General features: G+C 38.2%; 1 protein-coding gene across 1 annotated transcript in view; it reads right to left on the reverse strand.

Moving 5' to 3' along the window:
* POM121C (POM121 transmembrane nucleoporin C) overlaps positions 1-9,327 on the reverse strand; it is a 26,530-nt gene extending 17,203 nt beyond the window's left edge. Inside the window, exons 1-5 of the mRNA XM_058569004.1 lie at positions 8,753-9,327; positions 7,748-7,963; positions 7,264-7,422; positions 5,553-5,633; positions 4,018-4,189 (exon numbers count right to left, since the gene is read on the reverse strand). Of these exons, the coding sequence (XP_058424987.1) occupies positions 4,018-4,189; positions 5,553-5,633; positions 7,264-7,422; positions 7,748-7,963; positions 8,753-9,321 (1,197 nt within the window). The 5' untranslated portion in view covers positions 9,322-9,327. The remainder of the gene's footprint in view (positions 1-4,017; positions 4,190-5,552; positions 5,634-7,263; positions 7,423-7,747; positions 7,964-8,752) is intronic.
* Positions 9,328-26,279: the final 16,952 nt, after the last annotated feature.

Consider the following 26,279-nt stretch of genomic DNA (forward strand, 5'->3'; position numbering starts at 1 on the left):
ATGCTACAGTCAACATCCTTCCTTGTATACGTCTTTGAGTATATGCGTAGGATTAATTCCTAAAAGTAAACCTGCTGGATCAAAGGGCACATGCATCTTGAATGTGGGTAATTACTGCCATGCTGCCCTTTAGAGGACTGTACCAACTCACACTCCCACCAGCAAGGCATGAGAAGCCTGTTTTCACAAACACTTTTATGGTTTCTATTTTACGTTTAAATCTTTAGTTCACTTGGAATATGTTTCTCTAATATGTGAAATGCTGCTCCACCTCACTCAAGAAACACAAAATAAATACGATTCCTCACCTGTCAAACTGATAAAAACCCAAAGCTATGACAACTTCATCTGTTGGTGAGACAGTGGAGAAAAAGTCACTGTCAAACTATGCTGATGGGAACGCTAAATGGTACATACTCTAAGCAGGGGAATTTAACAATATCTAGTGAAATTACAAATGCATTTAATTTTTTGTGTGTGTGAGGAAGATCAGCCCTGTGCTAACATCTGCCAATCCTCTTTTTTTTCGCTGAGGAAGACTGGCCCTGGGCTAACATCCGTGTCCATCTTCCTCCACTTTATATGGGACGCCGCCACAGCATGGCTTGCCAAGTGGTGCATCAGTGTGCACCCAGGATCCGAACCGGCGAACCCTGGGCCACCACAGCAGAGCGTGTGCACTTAACCACTTGCACCACCGGGCCAGCCCATGCATTTAATTTTTGATCTGGGAATCTATTTTCTAGGAATCTATCCCAGAAGTATAATGGCCAAAATATGAAATGACATATGAACTAAAGTATTATCTGTAGCACTATTTGTAATAGCTAAAGATTGAAACAACCCACTGTTTACCAACAGAGGATGAGAGTAATTAGGCAGTTGTAAATAAAAACAAAAAAAGGATGAATTTCTACATATACTGCTATGGAGTGACCTCTAGTATACAGTAAGTGAAAAAAGCAAGGCTCAAACTTGTATGTATTACTACCTGAGACGTTAGAAGGTGGAGATTTACAGGTAGACACTGATTTGCATATAGCTTTGGAAAAAAAATTGAAGCATAATAAAAATAAAAATGGAGAGGACAGGAACAATGTGGAGAGGAGAGATGAAATTTGACTTCTCCGAGTATATCTTGTTTTATTACATGTTCTTTGGAACAATTTAAGTATTTTACATAATTGAAAACAAACTATATCAAAAAGAAAAACATAGAAATCCCTAAAACGTTGAAATCTACTGAACAAATGAACCTCATTGTACATCAAGTTGGTGGTGTGAACAACTGAGAACAATTAATTCACGTTACTTTAAAACACATATTCCGATTATACATCCTCAGTATCCATAGAGTGATATCTACTAATGACAAAATGAATCACAAATAATTCTTAAGCTGATTTCATAAGTCTTACCGTTAATAATGACACTGATACTGTTATTTTGAAATTGTGTATACCAGGATCAAGCAAATAAGTATGAACCAACACTTTTTTGCATAAGAATACATAAAAATATAAAATCAAAGAAATTATGTAAAAAATTCTGTAATCCTAAATGTGAATTTGAAATATCAATATGAACTAATGATTTAGAGTCCTCTTTCTAGAGGATATGTATATCTTAACTCTCCTAGAATCCAGCTTGTAGTCTTTAAATATCATTTCCAACTGAAAGAAACCAAGGCTATTTGAAGAAATACCCAACCTCAGTCTGGGCTGGAAATGTACAAGATGGAGTTTTGGGTGGTGGGGGGGCAAAAAAGCAATGAAGCTGTCTATCAACGACTACTGGGGTCTAAACAAAAGGATACAGGAGCTAATTTTAAAGGGCTCCCACTGGCCAAAGCTGGAAAAGTTTGCACAACAAAAACAATAACTACAGTGTATAGAAGCTCCTGAACTTCACAAAAGTTCAGAAATTTATAAATAACAAAGCAAATACTTTACTGGCCACCTTTAGAGTTAGCTATGGTATCAATGCTTTCTTATTATCCTGTCATTCCCATAGGCAGGGCATGTTCTTCCATATAGAATTTCAGTTAATAAATGCAAACGGAACGACAGAATTAAATATCACCATTTTGCAACTTAATAAAACAATGGACCTAGGCAAAGATGATAAATGGCTGCTAAAATCATTAGATGAAAAGCTCACAAGAAAATTAAAATGAAGGGATCAGATGGACAACACCTGAACCCTGTGATCAATATTAACTTCACAAAAGGGAGGCGACCAGATATCACGTGCTCCTGATGTGCTGCGACATGAAGTACACAGCACCACCTCTAGAATATTCTGCCAAAATAAGTGACCCTGAGTCTAACCAAGCTTCAGGATCCAACTACCCATTTACAGAGAAAACAGGGGGTAGAGCACATGTTACAACGACACAATGATGATGCAAACTAAATCCAGAATGTGGGAAATTCTACAGAACAAAATGATCCAGTTTTTTCAAAAGCATGAAAAAAAGAAACGTGGTATTACAGATTAAAAGATCCTAAGAGACAACAGAACCAAGTGTAATGAATTGATTTGTGGTCCCTGATTCAAACAAAGTAACTGCAATAAGACAGTTTGGGGTAATAAGGGCAATTTGAACATGGAGTGATATTAACTAATATTAAAGAATTATTACTGTCTAAGAGGAATCATATTGTGGTTATTAACGTTAAAAAAAAAGTTTAAAAATACGCTGAAGTATCTATAGGTGAAATGACATGTTTGCAATTTACTTTAAAACACAAGAGCAATCAGCCAGCCCTGATGGCTTAGTAGTTCAAGTTCAGCGCACTCCGCTTGGGTGGCCCAGGGTTCAGTTCCCAGGCATGGAACCACACCCTTCATCTGTCAGTTGCCACGCTGTGGTGGCAGCTCACATAGAAAAACTAGAAGGACCTACAACTAGAATATACAACTATGTATGGGGCTTTGGGGACGGAAAAAGCAAAACCAAAAACACAGAAGAGCAAAAACAAACAGGGGCGGGGGGGTTGGGGGGGGATCGGATGACACTGATGGAACAGGACTAACAAACTGCTGTTAACTATTGAAGCTTAATGGAAGTTCACTATGATATTTTCTTTTCTTTTACATACATTTGAAATTTGACATAATAAAAAGATTTTAAAAATAGGGTAATGAGTATGTACTTAATAGGCCTGTTGTGATGATTAAATAAGGAAATGCATGCAAAGTGCTCAGGATAGGGCCTAGCATAGAATAAGTGCTCAAGGTAAAGGTTATTATTTTTATCCTCTTCTTTTCATTTCCACAACTGCTCTGGCTTAGGCCTTCATCTTTCATTCATATTACTGTAAAAGCCTTCTGGATTGCTTAATTTATCTCAAAATTTTTCTCCCCTCAAAAATCTTCCTCCACACCTGCTTTATTTTTTCTAGCTACTACATATTGGGTACCCACTTACTGACAAGCATTGTAATGGGTACTTTTCACAAATTACCTTCAATCTTTACGACAATCTTTTAGAGATGAGAAAAAGAGTTTAAGTGATATACCTGCCCAAGGCCCTATAGCTACTAAGTGTCAGAGCCAAGAGCTGAACCCAAGTCTGTCTGGTAGCAAAGCTTGCTCTGCTCCTTATGCTATACCACATCCTCTTTCTAAAAACAAGTTACGATCACTTCTTATTTAGAAAACTTTCACTAATTCTCGATGCCTATAGGATGAATTTCTTTTATGACCCTATGCAATCCAAACTTGATCTACCTTTTCAATCAAATTAATACCATTTATTGAATTATTCATCCTGTGTCCATTTATCTGCAATAACTGCTCTGTCTTGTATCAGGTTTCCACAAATGCACTGGTTTACTTCCTGGGCTTTCTATTCCATTCCATCTGTTTACAGTTATCATTCAAGAGTTTGTATCTTCTGTTAGCTTAGAGGTAATCCCAACATCTGACAGATAGAAGGCAGTTAGTAAACACTGGCTAATGAATTAATGAATGCTGGGAACACATTTCTCCCATCCCACAAGATGAACATACCTGGGAGAAACCTCGAGTAGAGCTATAAGAACTGGTAATGGCATTGCGGCTAGAACTGGGGATGCCACCTGTGTACGTGCTTGTCAAGGAGCTCACAGAAGAGGTGCGGGATCTCTTATTCAAGTGGTCATCTGAGCTCTGGGAATTGAGACCTCTCTTCAGAGACCCAGGCCTAATAAAAGGGAAATAATAGTTAGATGTGCTATTGAAGGCAACATTCTTTTAAGGCTTCATCCATGGTCACAAAATCTTTCTTAAATAAACTTAATAAAAAAGCATAATGCTCCTAATTTTATTGTTAACAATTTGGCTAAATATATCCGACCAAAGTCAGGAAGGGAAGGCCAAATATTTTAAAAATTAAAAGTATGATTCCACTTACATAATATTCTAGAAAATTCACACTAATCTACAGTGACAGAAAGCAAATCAGTGAATGCCAGGGGATGGTAGCAGGATTGCAAGGAGGTACTACTAAGGGGCAGGGGGCAACTTTTGGAGGTGATGGTTATATTATCTGTGGCAATGGTTTCACAGCTGTATTACACATGTCAAAACGTATCAACTGAAACAGAAACTCCCTCTACATCTTTCCTGTAGAATAGTCATCCAACCTCTGTTAAAATGTAGACAACTCACTATCTCCTAGAGTGATGAATGTCAACCATGGACCACTTTATTCTTACGCTGGATGAAAACGTATTTCCTCTAACTTTCACCCATGGATCCTACTTGGAGCCCAATGGAGCAAGCTGTTTTCTGTCTTTCATGTGACAGTCCTTCAGTTTTTTGGAGACCATTATCCTTCCCTCCCTCACTTCGTTATTCCCGTGAGATTTTTCTCCTCTGGGCTAGTACTTACAGCTATACCTTCAAAACTCTCTCACCCACCACCACTCCCCCTTAACATCACAGCTACTTCACTCAAAATGAATTTCAGTTTGTGTACATCCTCTCTTATAGCGTAGTACACTGAACCAAACACAACATCGCACGGACAATCTGAGAGAACCAAGGAAAGCAAGACTACCACTTACCTGCCTCATTCTAGTCTTTGTTCTTCTATGCACAGACTAGGAGTACCTTAGCTGTTTTGGCAGCCATATCATACTGCTGACTCAAATTAAGCATATAATTTACCCGAAGTCTTTTCATACATATTTCTGAGCCACTTTCCCTCTCATCCAATTCTTCCTCAACTGTAGAAACTTAACGTTTATCTTAAATTTCATATTGTTGCATTTTATCCATTGCACAAACCCTGTGATCTTTCTGTTTATATACTTGGTTATTAAATATATTTACAAATCCTCTTAGCCTTAGTATATTTTATCCATATTAATGAAAAAATAGTAAAAGGAATTAGAAGACAGTTATTGTGGCAAGTTACTGAAAATGTTCCTCTCTGATTTCAAAGCTTTGAACCTGAACTAATAACAATGCAAAAAGCAAAGAGGAAAATCTACAGGTCAATAACTCTGATAATGCCCTTTTTTCAAACAGTCTCTGTCTCATCCAGACGGATTCTCACTTACTTAGGCACAAAAGAAGCAGGGACTCCATTGGCCACCAGGGGCTCAAATGCTGAATGTCCACTCCCACTGCTATCATGGCGCCTGTGACAAATCAAAAAACTCTCAATTAAATGAATTGACTTTTTTTCCCTAAAGTATAGTCTCATATTCTTGGGACCTTTTACTATTTCTATAGAGCACAGGTTCCATGCTAGACAAGAAAAACGTTGCTTCAAATCCCAAAGATTCTGAAAAGTAAATTTATTCTAAGATTGTCCTGGTAATAAGGAAAGTATGAAAATACGTCAAGACTTTTTGAACTATTCAGGTGTATCAATTATTTGCTAATTTCTCACCAAAGTAGTACAATCACAAATTTAACACTCTACCATCCACAATTAAAAACAAAAACAAAACACTTTAGGGACCAACCCACACATTCCATAGTGCTCTAGAGGTTAACATGGCAAATCTGTTCAGGAAAAACTTTACATATCACATATAAGGGTCTATGCATGGGACATAATTATTGCTTATTCCCATCATGGGAAAGATAATACAGAATCCTTAGTTATAGGCTCACTAGGGTCAAGAAAAATTACCACCCTGGAGAATATAAGAAACCTAACAACATAGGAATAGTTGTTATTCTTCTCCCCCACAACTCCTGCTTAGCTAGTCGACATTAGCTCAAACTGCTCACTTGTAAATCATCTCTCTAGTCATCATCACCTGATCTTCCTAAGTTACACAAACACTTGCACTGATCAGTATTTCCCTACTTAATTTGGTCATCTACAGTATCAAAGACGGCCAACTATAGGATATGAACAATCTGGTCTAGGTAACGGGAACAATGGTTACATTTTTCAAGTGTGGGGTCCACTGTCTCCTCTGAAAGCACTTCTTCGACCACCTTATATAAAGAAACCCCCTTCTCATTACCCTCTGTTATATCACTGTTTTTTATCTCTATACACTTATAATCTAGAATTATCTTGTTTGTTTTATCTTTTTTTTTTGTCTCTTTCCCTCAAACAAGTCCTATGAGGACACTGTCTTGTCCACTGCTCTATCCACAGTACCTGGAATAGGCTTTGGCACATAGCGGCTGCTCAATTTGCTGAATTAAAAAATGAGTAGAATCCTTAGCTGACTCCTTGGAAAGCCACAAGCAGTTCTGCATCCTAATTAGTGACTTCAACCTCCTCTCTTTCCATACTTAGGAAACAGATTGTTTACTCCATTTTCATTAAGTTATCAAAAACCAAATAATGAAATTGGTTTTACGCTCATTACTGATGAATCTACCATACTCTAATCTTCACTTTTCTTTGCCGAACATTCCCTTCAGCATAATTATGACATTTAAACTGGTGGTTACCCAAATAATTGAACACAAGGTTGTGGGGGAAGACTTTGAGCATTCTCTCAAAAATAAAATTTAACACATTTGTATCAAAAGTATGAGGCTAATGTGGCTAACAGTTGCTGGCTCACCTCTAGTACCTACCAAAAAGGTAAATTATAAAATTTAGCTAACCTGTGCCTTAGGAAATCAACAGCATTAAAGCTCTGTTACCAAGCTCCTCCATGAAAACCAAAGAAGGGGCCCTACTAAGGCTCATAAACCGTAGCTGGCCTCTGTACCTCTTTGGGGAGTGATCTATATTTCAATAAATCCCAGAAGTCCACGTTGGAGGGCTGTTTACTACTCTGCTGGGCCTATTACCTTCTTTTATTTTCCTGGCTGTCAGTGAATATTTGTTCTTCCTCCTCCACTGTCCTCTTCTTCCTCTCTTTGAGGGCACTCAGTACAGTCTCCTTTGCACATGGGTCTGGGGCATTACTTGATGGTGAGGACAATGTTGAGTTGATTATCTGCTCTGGTCTGCCACGAAAGACAAGATGATTGCGTTAAGATACTTTTATTATCATGCCACATAGCACAGGCTTCAGTCAGTGGAAATCAGAAGCTAATCAACAAGCAAAAGTATGATTTATACACTCAGAGAAATTGCCCTTAGCAATTAAAGCTACAGTTTAAGGCAAAAAGCAAAAAAACAAAAGACAGTTCAACTAGAATTTGGGATTTCTCATTCAAATAAGCAGCTACTTCCTTTTTATTTGCTTTATAGTTGTTTTGTCAAAGGAACCACCATAGAGGAATGAAGTGGACACAAACAGAAGTCAATTCTTTTGACGATTATACTCACATTGAAGAACGAGTCAATTTGCCATCAGGAGGAGCAATCCTTACTGTCACTGGGCTGCACACCATTTTGGAATTCCGAGGAGACAGCACAGCCTTCTTGTGATAACCATTCCAGCACACTGTGGGAAGTACCCCCAGAAAGGAATACTGGGCCTGCTGGATTGGATATCGTCTTCGAGGTGTTATTACAAACCGATTTGATAAAGTCCCACAATCCCTGTGGAAAATGAGACACACATTATGGAACCAAAGAAGCTTAAAAGAATGTCAGAAAATTTAAATGACTGAAGAAAAGAACCACATGAGTTCAGACATTTTCCACCGAGTTTAAACCTCTTTCTAAGCAACACAGAACACAGTATTTTTATGGCAACTTTCCCCCTTTCCATCTAAGGGCAGAAAGTGGCAGCTGCTTTACAGGTGTCCCTACAACCGACTTCAACAATTTGAGAGGGAAACTGAAAACCTTGCCAACATAAGTAAAACTACAATGGAAGAAAAGTGTGCCTTAGGACACCCAGGGAGGAACTTTTCAAGAATCTTTCAATCTTTTATGCTAAGTCATCAGTAATACACACCCAAAGTCAAACATTTTTAACACCTGAATGTTCATCTTCTCAACTAAATGTACTTATCAAGAATCTAATATTTTCACAAAATTTTTGTGTTCTCTTGTATCACTCAGCTATTGGGACTAAATGAAAATGTTTCTTTAATTTGAACATCTTTATCAACAAGTTTTATCAATCAAAGAGGTGTTTCCTGGGAACACCTCTTTGAGCTCGGTTGATAAGATTTCTTTTATTGGGCTTTGGCATCGCATCTTATTCCAAATGTTAAAGGGGAGCAGGAGACGGTTAACATGCACCAAGGTGTTTAAGGAGGACAAAACGAAACAGAACCCACTTTGGACTTAATGAAAAACAAAATCGGACTTAAAGGTCAAGTCCTCAATTCAAAGCCAGTCGACAGAAAGGAGGGTCTGGGGAAGATCAACCTCTCTTACCGGCGGGAAGGCCTCCTCGGGGAGCGGAGAAGAGGAGTGGGGAGAGTGGGGTGAATGTGGCGAACGCGATGGGCCGGGTGAGCGGGCGGCGGGGAGCGGATGGGTGGGCGGCGGCCAGGCCTCTCTCGCAGGTCCCTGGCCTCCAGCGCGGGGGCAGGCTGCGGGGGGCCGGGCTTGCCCAGGTAACTACCCATAAGGAGCAGTTCAGCGGGGTCGGGTCCTTCGAGCAGGGTCCGCGGTTCTAGGAGGTTTCCGTTTACTGCCGACTTGGCCGGAGGCGAGGCGAGCAGTGTTCGCTGGCGCCGCGCGTTCCGAACGAACGAGGAGAAGGCGCGCGAACCCCGGGGCTCGCGGCTCAGTCCCCACCAGGCCGCGGTAGCCCCCACAGCCAGCCAGGCCAGCGCGGCCGCCGCCGGCACCAGGTACAGCACGAGGCCAAGCAGCGACAGGCCGAAGAGCGCCGCTCCAGCCGGCCCGCCGAAGCCCCAACCCCGGCCCCGGGCGTCCCTGACGCTCGCTATCGGCCGCCGCCGGTCGCCACCTCCAGCCGCCGCAGCCGCCGGAGACATCGCGGCTCCGCGCCGCGGAGAAGACTTAAATATCCCAGCGTGCACCGCGCCGCGCGCCGCGTCACCGCGCGCCGGCTGCGTCACTGCGCACGCGACTCGGACGCGCGACCGCGACGGGAAACGCTGCAGCCTGGCCACGCGCTAGACCAGACCAGATTTGGAAAATGCGACCTCTTGAAACACCGCGTTCCCCCGCACAGAACCCATGCAGAGGTGAGCCTGTGGAAGAATCGCGTTAAAAATAAAAGCTCCCCAAATAAAAACTCATGTAATGCGTAATCCACGGTATTTTCTAGGGGCTAAACTCCTCAGAAGAGATTATGAGGCACTTTTCACAATTGCTCCCGGAGGTGGTGAGTTGTTCCAGTTACCGTGTTTTCTGCCAAACTATCAACTGCTAAGGGGGGTTTACTTCAAGAGCAACAGTGAAAGCAAGACCAACCCAAACCAACCATCTTTGTTAAATGTGGATCCAGTTCTAATAAATTCCCAGTCTAATAAATAGTGAATCAAACCTGAAGCTGCAATATGTTTAAGTTTCTGCAGTACAAGTTGGTAAAGTGGGACAATTATCTACCAAATTTCACATCATGGTCCAGAATCGGGCAGATTTTGAGGATTTGTGATCAATTTACCTATGTTAAATTTGGTGTCTGAGAAAGGAGATTAGTGGTTGTCTAGGGCTGGGGAGTGTCTTGTGGCTAGGGGAATGGAGAGTGACTGCTAAAGGGTAGAGTTTTATTTTCTGGGAGACAAACATGTTTTAAAATTAGATTATAGTGACTGTTGCACAACCCTCTGAATTGCATGGTATGTTAACTATATCTTAATAAAACTGCTTTTAAAAACTTGGTGGTCTGCCACTTCCAACTTTGGCCTAGCTCAGCTTCCTCTGCCATTTATTCATTGATTTATTCATTCCATTGTTGATATACATTAAAGAGATTAAAGGGAAAAAGACAGGGTCTCTGATCTATAGAAGTCTTCAGTTTAGCAGGGAAGAAAGATGTGTAAAGAGAAAGTTACAATGCAGTATGGTAAGTGTGATAATAGAGGCACAAAAAGAGAAGGAATGATAAAGGAGAAGGAGGGCTGGGAGGTGCCACTTGAGCCGAGAGAACTGGCTAAAGCAGGTTCAAGGCAGATGAAGGAGCGTTGTGCAGAAGCACAGAGATGGAAAGGACACAAGAGTCTCCAAAGAGTTCAGTATGGCTGGAGATGAGGATGTCTGGGGGAACAGGGACATTGGAAAGATAGGCAGGGCTCAGTAAAGATGCCTCTGGAGCATCTTGGAGAGATAAGAAAAGTGAGCATTTCTTCTCCTCGCCAACCTATTGTCAAGGCAATTCTGCTTCTATCTGTTTAAAATATTGTGGTTTCACATAAGACTTCATTTGAAAAGAAAAGGGGGTGGGCTGTGTTGCTTAAGAAAAAATCTCAAACAGTGTCAGTTATCAGTGGAATAGTAGGACAAAAGCCAAGCTGCAGTGGGTTGAACAGTGAATGGACAATGAGAAAATGGAGGCAGTGACTGCATACTTCCCATTCAAGAAACTTGGGTTATAAGTGAAGAAGAAAGATAGTATCTAGCTAAGCAGTGGTCCTTTAAATTATTGTATATGACTGGAGTTCAGAGGAGGAGCTCAGAGTAAAAGCCATCAGTGTACAGATGCCACGAGATTAGGTAAGATTACTTGGGTATTAACGTAGATAGAGAAGTCCAAGGCCTGAGCCCTGGGGCACCCCAGTGTTCAGAGGTTGAAGAAATGGACACACAAAAAGTACAAATCATTTAGTAAAATATAAATAAATATGATTACATTAAAATTTATTACTTCCGTATGGGAAAAGACAACATGGGCAGCTAAAAAGACAAGCCAAGACTGGGGAAAAAAAACTCTAACTCACGTAACCAAAAAAGGATTAGTAACTAGGATTTATAAGGAACTCCTAAGAATCAATAACAAAAAGATGACCCAATTGTAAAAAGATGACCCAGTTGTATACTATACTATAAAAGCAGTTGAAATTAACAACCTTTCCAGCCATGATTAAGCAGTACCATATTACTCCTCCCATCATAAATGACTATAAAAATGGACAAAATTTATGTGACAACTACTTTCAGGCACAGGACAAAAGGAAACACAAGACTGATCCCTAGAGAAAGGAAACTCATGAGGTGAGCCCCCAAATCACCTAGCTCCTCTACTTGGCCACAGTTTCCCAACTGTAATGCACAAAGCTACAGTCTGAGCAGAGTAAGGAGATCCTACTGGGCTGAGGAGACAGAGGTCAGGCTTCAAGACAGCTGAAATGGCTGGCAACCATGGGGCATGCAAGGGAAAGGAAGGCACTACACAGATGGAGTTCCAGAAGTCTATGTGTGAGTCCCTGACAATCCATGGCTGAAGGCTTGTGTGATGGTTAATTTTATGTCTCAACTTGACTGGGCCCTGGGGTGCCCAGATATTTGGTTAAACATATTTGGGTGTGTCTATGTGAGTGTTTCCAGATGAGATTAACGTTTGAATTGGTAGACTGGATAAAGAAGATTGCCCTTTCCACTGTGGGTAGCCTCAACCACTCTGTTGAAGACCTGACTAGAATAAAAAGACTGACTAAGTCTCTGTCTCTTCCTGACTGTCTTTGAGCTGGGACGTCATTCTTCTCCCACCTTCAGACTTGTACTTGGACTGGAACTCACTATTGGCTCTCTGCTTCTCAGGCCTTTGGCCTTGGACTGGAACTACACCATCAGCTCTCTTGGGTTTCCAGCTTGCTGACTACGATCTTGGGACTTCTCAGCCTCCATCATTGTGTGAGCCATTCCTAATAATGATAATAATAAATATATTCTGTTGGTTCTGTTTCTCTAGAGAGCTCTAATACAGCTGGGCTGTATACACAGTGAGACCACCTGAGGCTTACCAGAAAGCAGGTACTATATGGGGTTAAGATTAGAACAGAGATACTAGAGTTAGAGTAGCGCTGGGATAAGAGCATTGCCAGGGGAGTTCTGGCGCTGCCAAAGTGGAGAGATCTTGTAAACACATCTTTAACATCCTTGGCATCTAGTTGAAACAACAGAAAGGTTACAACTTGGGGTAAGGATCACAGTCCAGACTAAGACCTACTCTAGATGTGCCCTAATAAAGCCTAAAATCAAGCCATAACAAGATCCACAGGAAAAGCATTTGGAGGTTGTCTTACCAGGTTAAAGGGGCTTGGGAAACACTTTAGCTCTTTGCTGATCTCTAAAAACAAAACATAAAACCAAGCCTAAACAAGTATAAGGTCATCAGCCAGTATTACATTGCCTGCTAAAACAAGAATCCATATACCGCATGGAAAGATACCAGAATCCAGAGTATTGTTCACAATGTACAGTATTCAATAAAAAGTCATTTAGACATACAAAGAAACAAATAAAAAAGTGATCCATAGTCAAGGCAAAAAAAGCAGTATATAGAAATGAACCCAAGATGGTCAAAATGTTAGACTTAGCCAACCAAGATTTTAAAGGAACTATTATAAATATGTCTAAAGAATTAAAGGAAAACATGATCACAATGAGTGAACAGAAAGGCTTAACAACACATTGGATACAGCCAAATAAAGTCAGTGAACCTGATGATAGATCAGTGGAAATTATCTCAATGAACTGACCCTCAAGGACCTATGAAGCAATATCAAATAGTCTACCATATGTATAACTGGACTCTCTTAAGGAAAAGTGAGATTGGGGCATAAAGAAATATTTTAAAAATAATGTCTAAATTTCCCAAATGTAGTGAAAAATAATGATGTAAAATCCATGAACTTGAACAAACTACAAAACAAATAAAAGAATAACTGCAGCTTCTCATTTAAGGCAGGCTAGAAGACAAACAGTTTCTTATAAATGCTGGAGAAAAAACCCTGTCATCCCAGAATTCTATGTTCCACAAAAATACCCTTCAAAATGAGGGTGAAATAAAGACACTCCTGATAAATGAAATCGAAGAAAATTCATCACTGGTAGAACTGCACTATAAGAAATGTTAAAAGTTGCCCTTTAAACCAAAATGAGCTAAGACCAGATGGAAATCTGGAACTACAGGAAAGAGTGAAGACCGTCACGGTAAATAAGTGAGTAAATATAAAAGACTATGTTTTCTCATGATTTACTCTAAGAACTGATTGTTTCAAATAAAAATAATAGAGACATTGTGAGGTAGGGTTTATAACAAATATAGAAGTAAAAGATCAATAATCACCAAAAGCTAGGTTTGGGAGAGGATAAATGGATTTATACTATTATAAGGTTATTACATTTGTGATATGGGAAGCATGAGGTGCAAAGCAGGAAATGGGACATTTGAAGTGCCAGATGTGACATGAGAAGGGGTATGCTGAAACAGGAAATTGAATTAGTGACTATATCCTGATTCATAAAACAAGCCTTAATAAATTTAAAGGATTGATATAAAACAAAGTTATGTTCTCTGACCATAACGGAATAAACTAGAAGTCAATAACAAACACAGGAGAATCTCCAAACACTTAATAATTAAAGAACACAATTCTAAATAATCCATGGATCAAAGAGCAAGTCTCAAGGGACATTAGAAAATATTTTAAACCTAATTAAAATAAAAATATAGTGTATCAAAATCTGTGGAATAGGAATTCCACTGCTGACAATGATGGAACAATAGGGACCCCAGATTTACCCTCCCACCTAAAACAAAAACAACAAAAATCAGACAAAATACATGAAACAATAGTCTTCAAGATACTACACATTAGACAACAAAGGGCAGTGATCACTGAGAGTTGGGAAACAAGTAAGGTGAACCCTATGATCATCTCAGCTTACTGTCGTGCATTTCCAGGCAGTGGCCCAGAAAGGCAGGGAACTGAGGAAGAGCCTGATGGACTCCCTGAATTGAGGAATTAGAGCTAAGAGTTTTGGGAGACCAAAGCAGCTAAAGTTTAAGAGACAATACCAGAGAGGAGAGAGCTGTGCAAAGAGATCCCCAGAGATCTACAGCGGTTCCCCCTTAAGTATTCAGCCCAGTACTCATTAGTACATGCTTATGAGGGAACTACTTAAGGCCAAAGAAAAAACCATCCAAAAGGATTAGAAGAAATGATCTGGCATTAACAAAGGGCCAGGAATAGTATCTGTTCCCACCAGCCAGATTGGAAAAGCTCATCATTCATAGGGCATTGGGTGGAGTCCTAAGGAAGGTGTTGCCTCAGTGATGGGAAATAATCAGCCTTAGACTGAGCATTGCTCTGTTCCTACCTAATAAATCATAAAAGCAAAACCTGAAAGGATCAAACTGTTTCCAAGGATCTTAACTGCATCCCAAAACAAAGTTCAAGAAAATGTACAGGAATAAAAAATGACAAGCACTCAACAAGGTAAAATTCACCTTGTATGGTATCCAAACAAGCAGGGAAACATGACCCATCAGGAGGAGAATAATCAATCAAAACTGACCCACAACTGACATAGATGTTAAAATTAGCAAGGAAAAACATTAAAAGTTATTTTAGCTGTATTCCATATGTTCACAAAGTTAAGTAGAGATATTGAAAAATATAAGAATAAATAATGGCCAAAAACCTTCCAAACATAATGAAAAATATAAACCCACATATCTGAAGCTCAATCCCAAGAATAAGAAATATAAAGAAAACAATGTCACATCATAATCAAATTGTTCAAAACCAGTGATACAGATAAAACCCTAAAGACAGCTACAGAAAAAACACGTTACTTACAGAGGAACAAAGATAAGGATAATACCAAATTTCTTGTTGGAAACAATGCAAGTGAGACTACAGTAGAGTAACAACTTTAAATACTGAAAGCAAAAAACAGTAAACCTACAATTATATACCTGGCAAAAATATATTTTAACAAGGTGAAATAAAGATGTCTTCAGACATACAAAAGCTAAAAGAATTCAGAATTCATCACCACCAAACTAACAGTACAAGAAATGTTAAGGGATGTCCTTCAGGCAGAAGGAAAATGATCCCAGATGGAAATCTGGATCTACACAAAGGAATGAAGAGCACTGAAAATGATAACCACATAGGTAAATATTTATGACTTTTTTCCCTTATTAAATATTTTTGAAACATAATCGAGTGACATAAGCAAAACAGCAGAGCAGGCAGCTTCAAGCTCCCACTCCCCCTACAGAAACATCAAAAAACAAGCAGTAACTGTTAGAACCAACTTTATCAGAACTCTGGAAAACAGTCAAAAGGTTTACAACAACCAAACAAATGCTGAATCAAGAAAATAGCAACTTAAAAGTAGTGGAAAGCTTTGTGGTATTTTTACTTGCCCTTCTCCCACCCTCCCTGGCCTGGCAGCCATCTTGAAGACAGAAACTTGCATTCCCAGTGTGAGACCCTAGTCCCTGTTTCCAGAAGGAGCAGAACAGACCTTACTTACAAATTATTCTGTATATCTGCTATAACCATATGGGGGCTACTTGAAGGAATGACATAGGCACTTGTCTCCATTTTGCCAAACTTAGAACTCACTGAAGCTAGAAAAGCAGTGAGCATTGCTCAAAAACATTGCAAGGCAAAGAAACAACCACAGATGCCTGGGCCAAAAGATTATGGTTGAGATACACAATGAATTGCTGTTATGGACTGAATTGTGTTCCCCCAAAATGTATATGTTGAACCCCAATCCCTAATGTAACTGTATTTGGAGATAGGGCCTTTAAAGGGGTGATTAAGGTTAAATGAGGTCATATGGGTGGGCCTTAATCCAACATGACTAGTGTCCATATAAGAAGTACAGACACCAGGAATGTGGATATACAGAGAAAAGGGCATGTGAGAACACAGTGAGAAGGCTGCCGTCTGCAAGCCAAGAAGAAAGGACTCAGGAGAAACCAGCTCTGCCAGCATATTGATTTTGGACTTCCAGCATCCAGAACTGTGAGAAAATAAATTTCTGTTGTTTAAGCCACCTACTCTGTGGCATTTTGTTATGGCGGTCCCCTAACAGACTAACACAGACTGCTTCAAGTCCCAGAGGTAAGCTGGGAGAGTTTCTTTGGGAAATCAGGGCATTCATAATCACCCACGTATAAGAGAGAATTTAGAAGGCTACGTGCATGTCCAGGGAAAGACAAATGCTCAGAAAATACACCTGAAAAGACCCTAAGCTGTATGGTGGACTAGTCCCTGGGATCAGTGCAGGCCTGGCTAAGTGCTGAAAAAAAGCTGCAGCACAAAGGCAATCTGCAAAGACTAGAAGTAGTTTTTTGTTTTTTTTTTTTCCTTCTACATTTAGCTCCTGGTGTTCCAGGAAATCTCTGTCAAAACATTAGCTGAACACAAGCTAATGTGAGCAAGACACTTAAGTGACCACATATGAGAAAGACACAGTCTTTACAAAAATAGTTTGGAAAAGTCACTAAACAAATAGACCATCAAGGATTTAATTTAAAAAACCCAGCAAACATTTGGAGGGGGAGAATCAGACTTCCAGAGTTACTACATTATAGTATTCAAATGTCCAGGTTTCAATGACAATCACAAGTCATGCAACGAAACATGACAGTGTGGTCCATTCAAAGTGACAAAATAAATTGGCAAAAATTGTCCCTGAGGAAGCCCAGATATTGGACTTACCAAACAAAGACTTTAAAAGAACACTCTTAAATATACTCAAGAACGAAAGGAAAACTATGGACAGAGAACTAAAAGAAATCAGGATAATGATGTATGAGCACAATGAGAATACTGATAAAGACATAAATTATAAAAAGGAACCAAAGAAATTCTGGAGCTGAAAAATACATTAACTGAAAACTTTCATTAGAGGGTTTCAAGAGCAGATTTGAGGAGGCAGAAGAATCAGTGAACTTGGAGATAGGGCCATTGAAATTAACCAGTCCGAGAAGCATAAAGAAAAAAGAATGAGAAAAAGTGAAGAGAGACAGATTTGTGGGACACCACCAAGAAGACCAACATATGCATTATGGGAGTCTCAGAAAGAGAAGAGAGAGAGAAAGGGGCAGAAAGAATATTGGAAGAAATAATGGCCAAAAGTTCCAAATTTGATGAAAGACACAAATCTGCACATTCAAGAAGTTCAACAAACTCAAAATAAGCTCAAAGAGATGCACACCGAGACACATTATAATCAAACTGTTGAAAGAGAGAGAGTCTTGAAAGCATCAAGAGAGAAGCAAGTACAAGGGAATCCTCAATAAGATTAACACCTGATTTATCACGTGAACCATGAAGGCCAGAAGACAGTCAGCTGATTTATTTGAAGTGGTAAAGGATATTTTCACTCTGTTTATTGCAGCATTATTCACAATAGCCAAGATATGAAAACAACTTAAGCACCCATCAAAAGATGAATGGATAAAGAAAATTTGATGTATATACATATACATATATATATATATGTACACATACACACAATGGAATATTATTCAGCCATGAGAAAAGGAAATTCTGCCATTTGCAACAACATGGATGGACCTTGGGGGCATTATGTTAAGTGAGATAACTCAGACAGAGAAAGACAAATACTGTATGATATTACTCACATGTGGAATCCAAAAAATCTGAACTTGCAGACACAGAGAGTAGAATGGTGGTTACCAGGGGCTGGAGGTGAGGGGTGGAGGAATTGGGGAGATGTTGTTTAAGGGCACAAAGTTGCAACTAGTAGATAAATAAGTTCTGGAGAACTAATGCAAGCATAGTGATTACAGTCAACAATACTGTATTATAAACTTCAAAGTTACTAAGAGACTAGATCCTAATTGTTCTCACCACAAAAAAAAGAAATGATAATTATGTGACATGATAGAAGTGTTAGGTAATCATATTGCAATACACAAATGTATCAAATCAACACGTTGTACACCTTAAACTTACACCGTGTTATATGTCAATTATATCTCAATAAAAAAATAAAAGTGGTGAAAGAAGTAACTTGTCAACCAAGAATGCTATATCCAGGAAAATTATCCTTCAAAAATGAAAGAGAAATTAACTTATTCACAGATAAACAAAAGCTGCTGAAGTTTAATAACACTAGCCCTCTCCTATAAAAACTGCTAAAGTGAGTCCTTTAGATGGAAATGAAAGGATATTAGATAGTAACAAAGCCATATGAAGAAACAAAGATCTCTGGTAAAGGTAACAACATGGGCATATATAAAAACCAGTATTATTGTATTTTGGATTGTAAGTCCACATTTTATTTCTTACATGATTTAAAAGGCAAATGCATAAAAAGTAACTATAAATCTGTATTATTGAGCACACTATGTTTAAAGATGTAATTTGTGACAGCAACAACAACAATGGGGGGTGGAACTGTATAGAAGCAGGGTTTTTGTGTGCTATTAAAGTTGGTATCAATTCAGACTTGACTGTTATAAATTTAGGATGTTAAATAAATTCCACGGTAACCACAAAGAAAATATCTAAAAAATATGCACTAAAGGAAATGAGATGGGAATCAAAATGGTTCACTATGAAAAATCAACTAAATACAAAAGAAGGCAGTAATGGAGAAAATGAGGCACAAAAAAGGTATAACACATACAGAAAGCAAATAGCAGAAAGGCAGAAGTAAGTCCTTCCTTATGAGTAATTATTTTATTTATTTATTTTTTGTGAGGAAGATCAGCCCCAAGCTAACATCCATGCCAATCCTCCTCTTTTTGCAGAGGAAGACCAGCCCTAAGCTAACATCTATTGCCAATCCTCCTCCTTTTTTTCCTTTTTCTCCCCAAAGCCCCAGTAGATAGTTGTATGTCATAGTTGCACATCCTTCTTAGTTGCTGTATGTGGGATGCCACCTCAGCATGGCCGGACAAGCAGTGCGTCAGTGCATGCCTGGGATCCGAACCTGGGCCACCAGTAGCGGAGCGCGTGCACTTAACCGCTAAGACCCGGGGCTGGCCCCCAGTAATTATTTTAAATGTAAATAAAAAGGCAGAGATTGGCAGAATGGATAAAAAATATGATCCAACTAGGTGCCATCTACCAAAGACTCACTTTTAGGTGAAAAGACACAAATAGGTTGAGACTGAAAGGATGGAAAAGATATTCCATACTAACAGTAACTAAGATCTGGGGATTGCAGCTATACTAATATCAGACAAAACAGACTTTAAGTAAAAAAAAAGTTATAAGAGACAAAGAGATCATTATCTATTGATAAAGGGCCAATTTTATCAAGAAGATATAACAATTATAAACATATATGCAACAAACAATAATGCCCAAATTATACGAAGCAAAAATTGAAGGAACTGAAAGGAAAAATGAACAGTTTTACAATAACAGTTGGAGACCTCAATATACTACTTTCAATGGATAGAACACTATACAGAAGATCAGTTGGGGAAATACAGGACTTGAACAACACGATAAACAATTACACCTAAAAGAAATATGTACTGTACTCAACAACAGCAGAATACATATTCTTCTTAAGTACACATGGAATATTTTCCAGGGTAGAGCATAAGTTAGACCACAAAATAAGACTCAAAAAATTTTAAAAGACTGAAATCATATAAAGTATTTTCTCTGACCACATGGAATAAAGGTAGACATCAATAACAGAAGGAAAACTGAAAAAATTCACACAAGTATGTGGAAGTTAACACTCTTAAACAAGTAATGAGTCAAAGAAGAAATCACAAGGGAAATTAGAAAAAACTTATAGATAAAGTCAAATGAAAACACAACATAACTAAATTTATGGGATGCTGTGATGAGGGCAGTGCTCAGGAGGAAATGTATAGATGTAAATGCCTACATTTAAAATGAGGAAAGATCTCAAATCAATAACCCAACTATACACCATGGAGAACTAGAAAAAAGAGCAAACTATACACAAAGCTAGCAGAAGAAAGGAAATAATGATTAGAGTGGAGATAAATGATATACAGAGTAGAAAACAATAGAATTAATAAAACCAAAAAGTTAGTTCTTTGAAAATATCAACAAAATGGACAAACCTATAAGATAGAATGACAAAGAAAAAGAGAGAGAACACAAATAACTAAAATCAGAAATGAAAATGGGGACATCACTACCAACCTTACAGAAATAAAAAGGATTATAAGAGAATATTATGAACAAGTGTACACCAACAAGTAAGAAAACCTAGATGAAATGGACAAATTCCTAGCAACATGCACATTACCTAAACCGACTGAAGATCAAATAAAAAAATCTCAATACACCCATAACAAGTAAAAAGACTGAATCAGTAATCAAAAACCTCCCAACAAATAAAGACAAGAACCAGATGGCTTCACTAGTGAATTCTACCAAACACTTAAAGAAGAATTAACAGCAACCATTCTCAAATTCTTCTAAAAAACAGAAGAGGAGGGAGCACTTCCTAAGTCATCTTTTGAGGGCAGATACCAAAACAAGATAAAGACATCACAAGAAAAGAAAATTAAAACCACTATCCTTTATGAAGATAAATGCAAAAATCCTCAACAAAATACTAGCAAACCAAATCCAGCAGCATGTAAAAAAAGGATTATACACCATGACCATGTGGGATTTATCCTAGGAATGCAAGGCTTGTTCAATATATGAAACTCAACATAATACATCACATTAATTGAAGGAAAAAACACAAAAATAATTTCAATTGATGCAGAAAAGGCATTTGACAAAATCAAACATCTTTCATGACAAACACTCTCAGAAAATTAGAAACAGAAAATTCCTCAACATGATAAAGGGTATTTATGAAAATTCCACAGCGAACAGCATACTCAATGGTGAAAGACTGAAAGCTGTACACATCAAATCAAGAACATGACAAGGATGCACATGTTAACCACTGCTACTCAACACTGCAGTAGAAGTTCTAGCCAGAGATGTTGGACAAGAAAAAGAAAGAAAAGGCATCCAATTCCAAAGGAAGAAGTAACACTATCTTCATTTATAGATGACATGATCCTATATATAGAAAATCCCAAAGAATTCACAAGAAAGGACTACAGCTAATAAAGTTAACAAAGCTGTAGGTTATAAGACCAACTTACAAAAATCAGTTGTTTGTATACACCAGCAATAAATAATCCAAAAGGAAACTAAGAAAGCAGTTCCATTTACAATAGCATGTAAGATAAGAATAAAATACCTAGGAATAAATTTAACCAGGGAGGTGAAAGATTTGTGCACTGAAAACTACAAAACATTGCTGAAAGAAATTAAGACCTAAACAAATGGACATCCTATGTTAATTGGAATACTTAATACTGTTAAGATGGCAATACTACCCAAAGTGATATACAGATTCAGTGCAATTCCTATCAAAATTTCAACAGCCTCTTTTGCAGAAATGGAAAAGCCAATCTCAAATTCATATTTGAGGAATTGCAAGGGGCCTCAAATAGCCAAAACGATATTGAAAAGAACAAAGTTGGAGGACTCATGCTTCCTAATCTGAAAACATACAAAGCTACAGTAATCAATATTACTGGCATAAGAACAGATACATAGATCAGTGGAAAAGAATTGAGAGTCCAGATATAATCCCACACTTTTATGGCCAATTAATTGATTTTTGACAAGGGTGCCAAGTCCATTCAATGGAGAAAGAAGAGTCTCTTCAACAAATGTTCCAGGACAACTATATTTCCACATGAAAAAGAATGAAGTGAAACCCTACTTCACACCATATACAAAAATTAACTCAAAGTGGATCAATAACCTGAATATAAGAGCTAAGACCATAAAACTTCTTGAAGAAAACAAAGAGGTAAATCTTCATGACCTTGGATTTTGTACCAAAAGTATTAACAATGAAAGAAAAAATAAATTGGGCTTCATCAAAATTAAAAACTTTCGTGCATCAAAAGACATTATCAAGAAAGTACAAAGAAAATGCATAGAATGAGAATGCATAGAATGAGAGAAAATATTTGCAGATTATATATCTGATAAGGGTTTAATATCCAGAATATATAACAAACCTCTACAACTCAACAACAAAAAGAGAAACAGTCTAATTAAAAAATGGGGAAAGGGGGCTGGCCCCATGGCATCATGATTAAGTTCAGCACACTCTGCTGCGGCGGCCCCGGTTTGTGGGTTTGGATCCTGGGCACAGACCTACACTACTCATCAGCCATGCTGTGGCAGTGATCCACATATGAAATAGAGGAAGACTGGCACAGATATTAGCTCAGGGCTAATCTTCCTCAGCAAAAAAAAAAACAAAAGAAAAGAAAAGTAAAAAATGGGGAAAGGACTCAAATAGACATTTCTCCAAAGACATACAAATGGCCAACAAGCACATGAAAAGAAGCTCAATATCATTAGTCATTAGGGAAATGCAAATCAAAACCACAATGAGATACTGTTTCACAGCCATCGTGATGGCCGTAATTTAAAAAATGGAAAATAAGTGTGGGTGAGGATGTGGAGAAATTGGAACCCTCATATATTGCTGTGGAAAGCAGTTTGGCAGTTCCTCAAAAGTTAAACATAGAATTACCATATGCCATATTGCCCCGTAATCCCCCTCCTAGGTACATACCCCCCAAAATGGAAAGCAGTAACTTGAATGTTACACACCAATTAAAAAATACACAAATTAGCAAATGGACAGAGGACTTGAACAGACGTTTCTCAAAAGATGATATACAAATGGCCAACAAGCATATGAAAAGATGGTCCACATCACTAATCATCAGAAAAATGCAAATCAAAACCACAATGAGATACCACCTCACATCCATTAGGATGGCTACTATAAAAAAGAAAATACGTGTTGGTGAGAATCTAGAGAAACTGGAATCCTTGTGCACTGATGGTGGGATTGTAAAATGGTGTACCTGCTATGGAAAATAGTATGGCATTTCCTCAAAAAATTAAAAGCAGAACTACCATATGATCTAGCAATCCCATTTCTGAGTATATGTCAAAAAAGAATTGAAAGCAGGATCTCAAAGAGATATTTGCACACCCATGTTCATAGCAGCAGTAGTCACCATAGCCAAGAGGTAGAAGCACCCAGATGTCCACCAACAGATGAATGCACAAACAAAATGTGGTATTTACACACAATGGAATGTCATTCAGCCTCAGAAAGGAAGGGAATCTTGTTCAATGCTACAACATGAATGTATCTTTAGGACATTATGTTAAATGAAATAAGCCAGTCACAAAAAGACAAATACTGTATGATTCCACTTATATAAGGTATCTAAAATGTGAAATTCATAGAAACAGATAGTAGAATGGTGGTTACCAGGGCTGGGGGAAAGGAAAAGGGGCGTTGTTGTTTAATGGATATAGAGTTTCAGTTTTGTAAGATGAAAAAGTTCTGGAGATTTTTTTCACAAGTATGTAAATATACTTAACACTACTGAACTGTACAGTTAAAAATGGTTAAGATGGTAAATTTTATGTTGTGTTTTTTACCACAGTAAAAACAATAACTCACACAACTCAACAGCAAAAATCCAATCTGATTTAAAAAATGGACAAAGGACTTGAATAGACATTTTTCCAAAGAAGACATATGAATGGCCAATAGGTACATGAAAAGATACTCAGCACCACTAATTATCAAGGAAATGCAAATCAAAATCACAATGAGATATCACCTCAAACCTGTAAGAATGGCTGTTATCAAAAGACAAGAGACAACAAGTGTTGATGAGGCTGTGGAGAAAAGGGAACCCTTGTGTACTGTTGGTGGGAATGTGAATTGGTACAGCCATTATGGAAAACAGTATGGAGGTTCCTCAAAAAATTAAAAATAGAACTACCATATATCCAGCAATCCCACTTTTGGGTATATATACAAAGAAAATGAAATCACTCTCTTGAAGAGACAGCTGCATCTCCATGTTCATCACAGCATCATTCACAGTAGTCAAGACACGGAAACAACTTAAGTGTCCATCAACAGATAAATGGATAAAGAAAATGTGGCATATATATACAATGGGATATTATTCAGCCATAAAAAAGAAGGAAATCTTGCCTTTTGCAACAATGTGGAAGGACCTTGAGGGCATTATGCTAAGTGACATAAGTCAAACAGAGAAAGACAAATACTGTATGTTCTCACTTATATGTGGAGTCTAAAAAAGCTGAACTCACAGACATAGAGAGTAGAATGGTGGTTGCCAGGGCCTGGGGGTAGGGGAAATGGGGAGATGTTGGTCAAAGAGTACAAACTTCTAGGTGTGAGATGAATAGGTTCTGGGGATCTAATGTACAGTATGGTGACTATAATTAACAATACTCTATTATATACTTGAAAGCTGTTAAGAGGGTAGATCTTAAATGTTACCATCACATACCCCAAAAATGGTAATTCTGTGAGGGAATGGAGGTGTCCACTAACCTTATTGTGGTAATCATTTCACAATATATACATGTGTCAAATCATCACATTGTACAGCTTAAACTTACATATGTTATATGTCAATAATACTTCAATAAAGCTGGAAAAAATAATAACAATGTATTGTGGGGTTCATATCATGTGTAAAAGTATCATAACAATAGCATAAGGGCCAGAAGGGCAGAAATGAAAGTATAATGTTATAAAGTTCTTATGCTATACATGATGTGCCTAACTATTACTTGAAGGTAGGCTCTGATGAGTTAAACATGTATACTATAAACTTTAAAGTAATCACTAAAATAATAAAATGAAGAATATTGCCAATAAGTCCACAAAAGAGAAAATGGAATACAGGCATACCTTGTTTTATTGTGCTTTGCTTTACTGCACTTCACAGACACTGCGTTTTACAAGACTCTCCACTAGCAAAAAAGATTACGATTCACTAAGGGCTCAGATGATGGTTAGCAATTTTTTAGCAATAACGTTATTTTTTTTTTTGCTGAGGTGGATTCTCCCTGTGCTAACACTTGTTGCCAATATTCTTCTGTTTGCTGAGGAAGATTTGCCCTGAACTAACATCTGTGCCAATTTTCCTCTACTTTGTATGTGGGTCGCTGCCACAGCATGGCTGCCAAAGAGTGGTGTAGGTCCGCTCGTGGGAACCGAACCGGGGCCACTGAAGCGGAGCACGCCGAACTTAACCACTAGCCCACAGGGCTGGCCCCAATACAGTATTTTTTAATTAAGGTATGTACATTGTTTTTTTAAACATAATTCTATCACACACTTAATAAACTATAGTGTAAACATAACTTTTATATGCACTGGGAAACCAAAAAATTCAGGTGACTTGCTTTATTGTGATAGTCACTTTATTGAGGTGGTCTGCAACCAAACCTGCAATATCTTTGAGGTATGCCTGTGACAAAAAAGTACAGTCATGTACTGCATAACAAAGTTTCGGTCAACAAAAGATTGCACATATGATGGTGGTCCCATAAGGTCAGTACAGTATAGCCTTGGTGTGTAGTAGGCTATACCATCTAGAGTTTTATAAGTATACTTTGATGTTCACACAACAACAAAATGGCCTAATGATACATTTCTCAGAATGTATCCCCATTGTTAAGCGACACCTGACTGGACTGAATTAATCCAAAAGAATGCAGAACAAGAGGAAAACAGGAACACAGAACAAATACAAGACAAATAGCAAGATGATAAAAGCAAACCTAAAATATCAATAATCACATTAAAAGTTAATGGTCTAAACATCCCAATTAAAAGGCAGAGGATACAGTAAAAAGTATCTGACAAAATTCAATACCCATCCATGATTAAATAAAAAATCTCCCAGCAAGCTAGGAAAAGAAGGGAACTTCCTCAACCTAATAAAGGACATGTTAGAAAGCTGACAGCTCACATCCCACTTCATGAGGGAAAACTGATTGGGACAAGGATGTGTGCTCTCATCAGTTCTATTCAATATTACCATGACAATAAAGGCAAGAAAAAGAATGCAATGACATACAAATTGGAAATGAAGAAGTAAAAATGT

Source organism: Diceros bicornis, chromosome 26 (genome assembly GCF_020826845.1).
Source record: "Diceros bicornis minor isolate mBicDic1 chromosome 26, mDicBic1.mat.cur, whole genome shotgun sequence".
NCBI classification, from domain to species: Eukaryota; Metazoa; Chordata; class Mammalia; order Perissodactyla; family Rhinocerotidae; genus Diceros; species Diceros bicornis.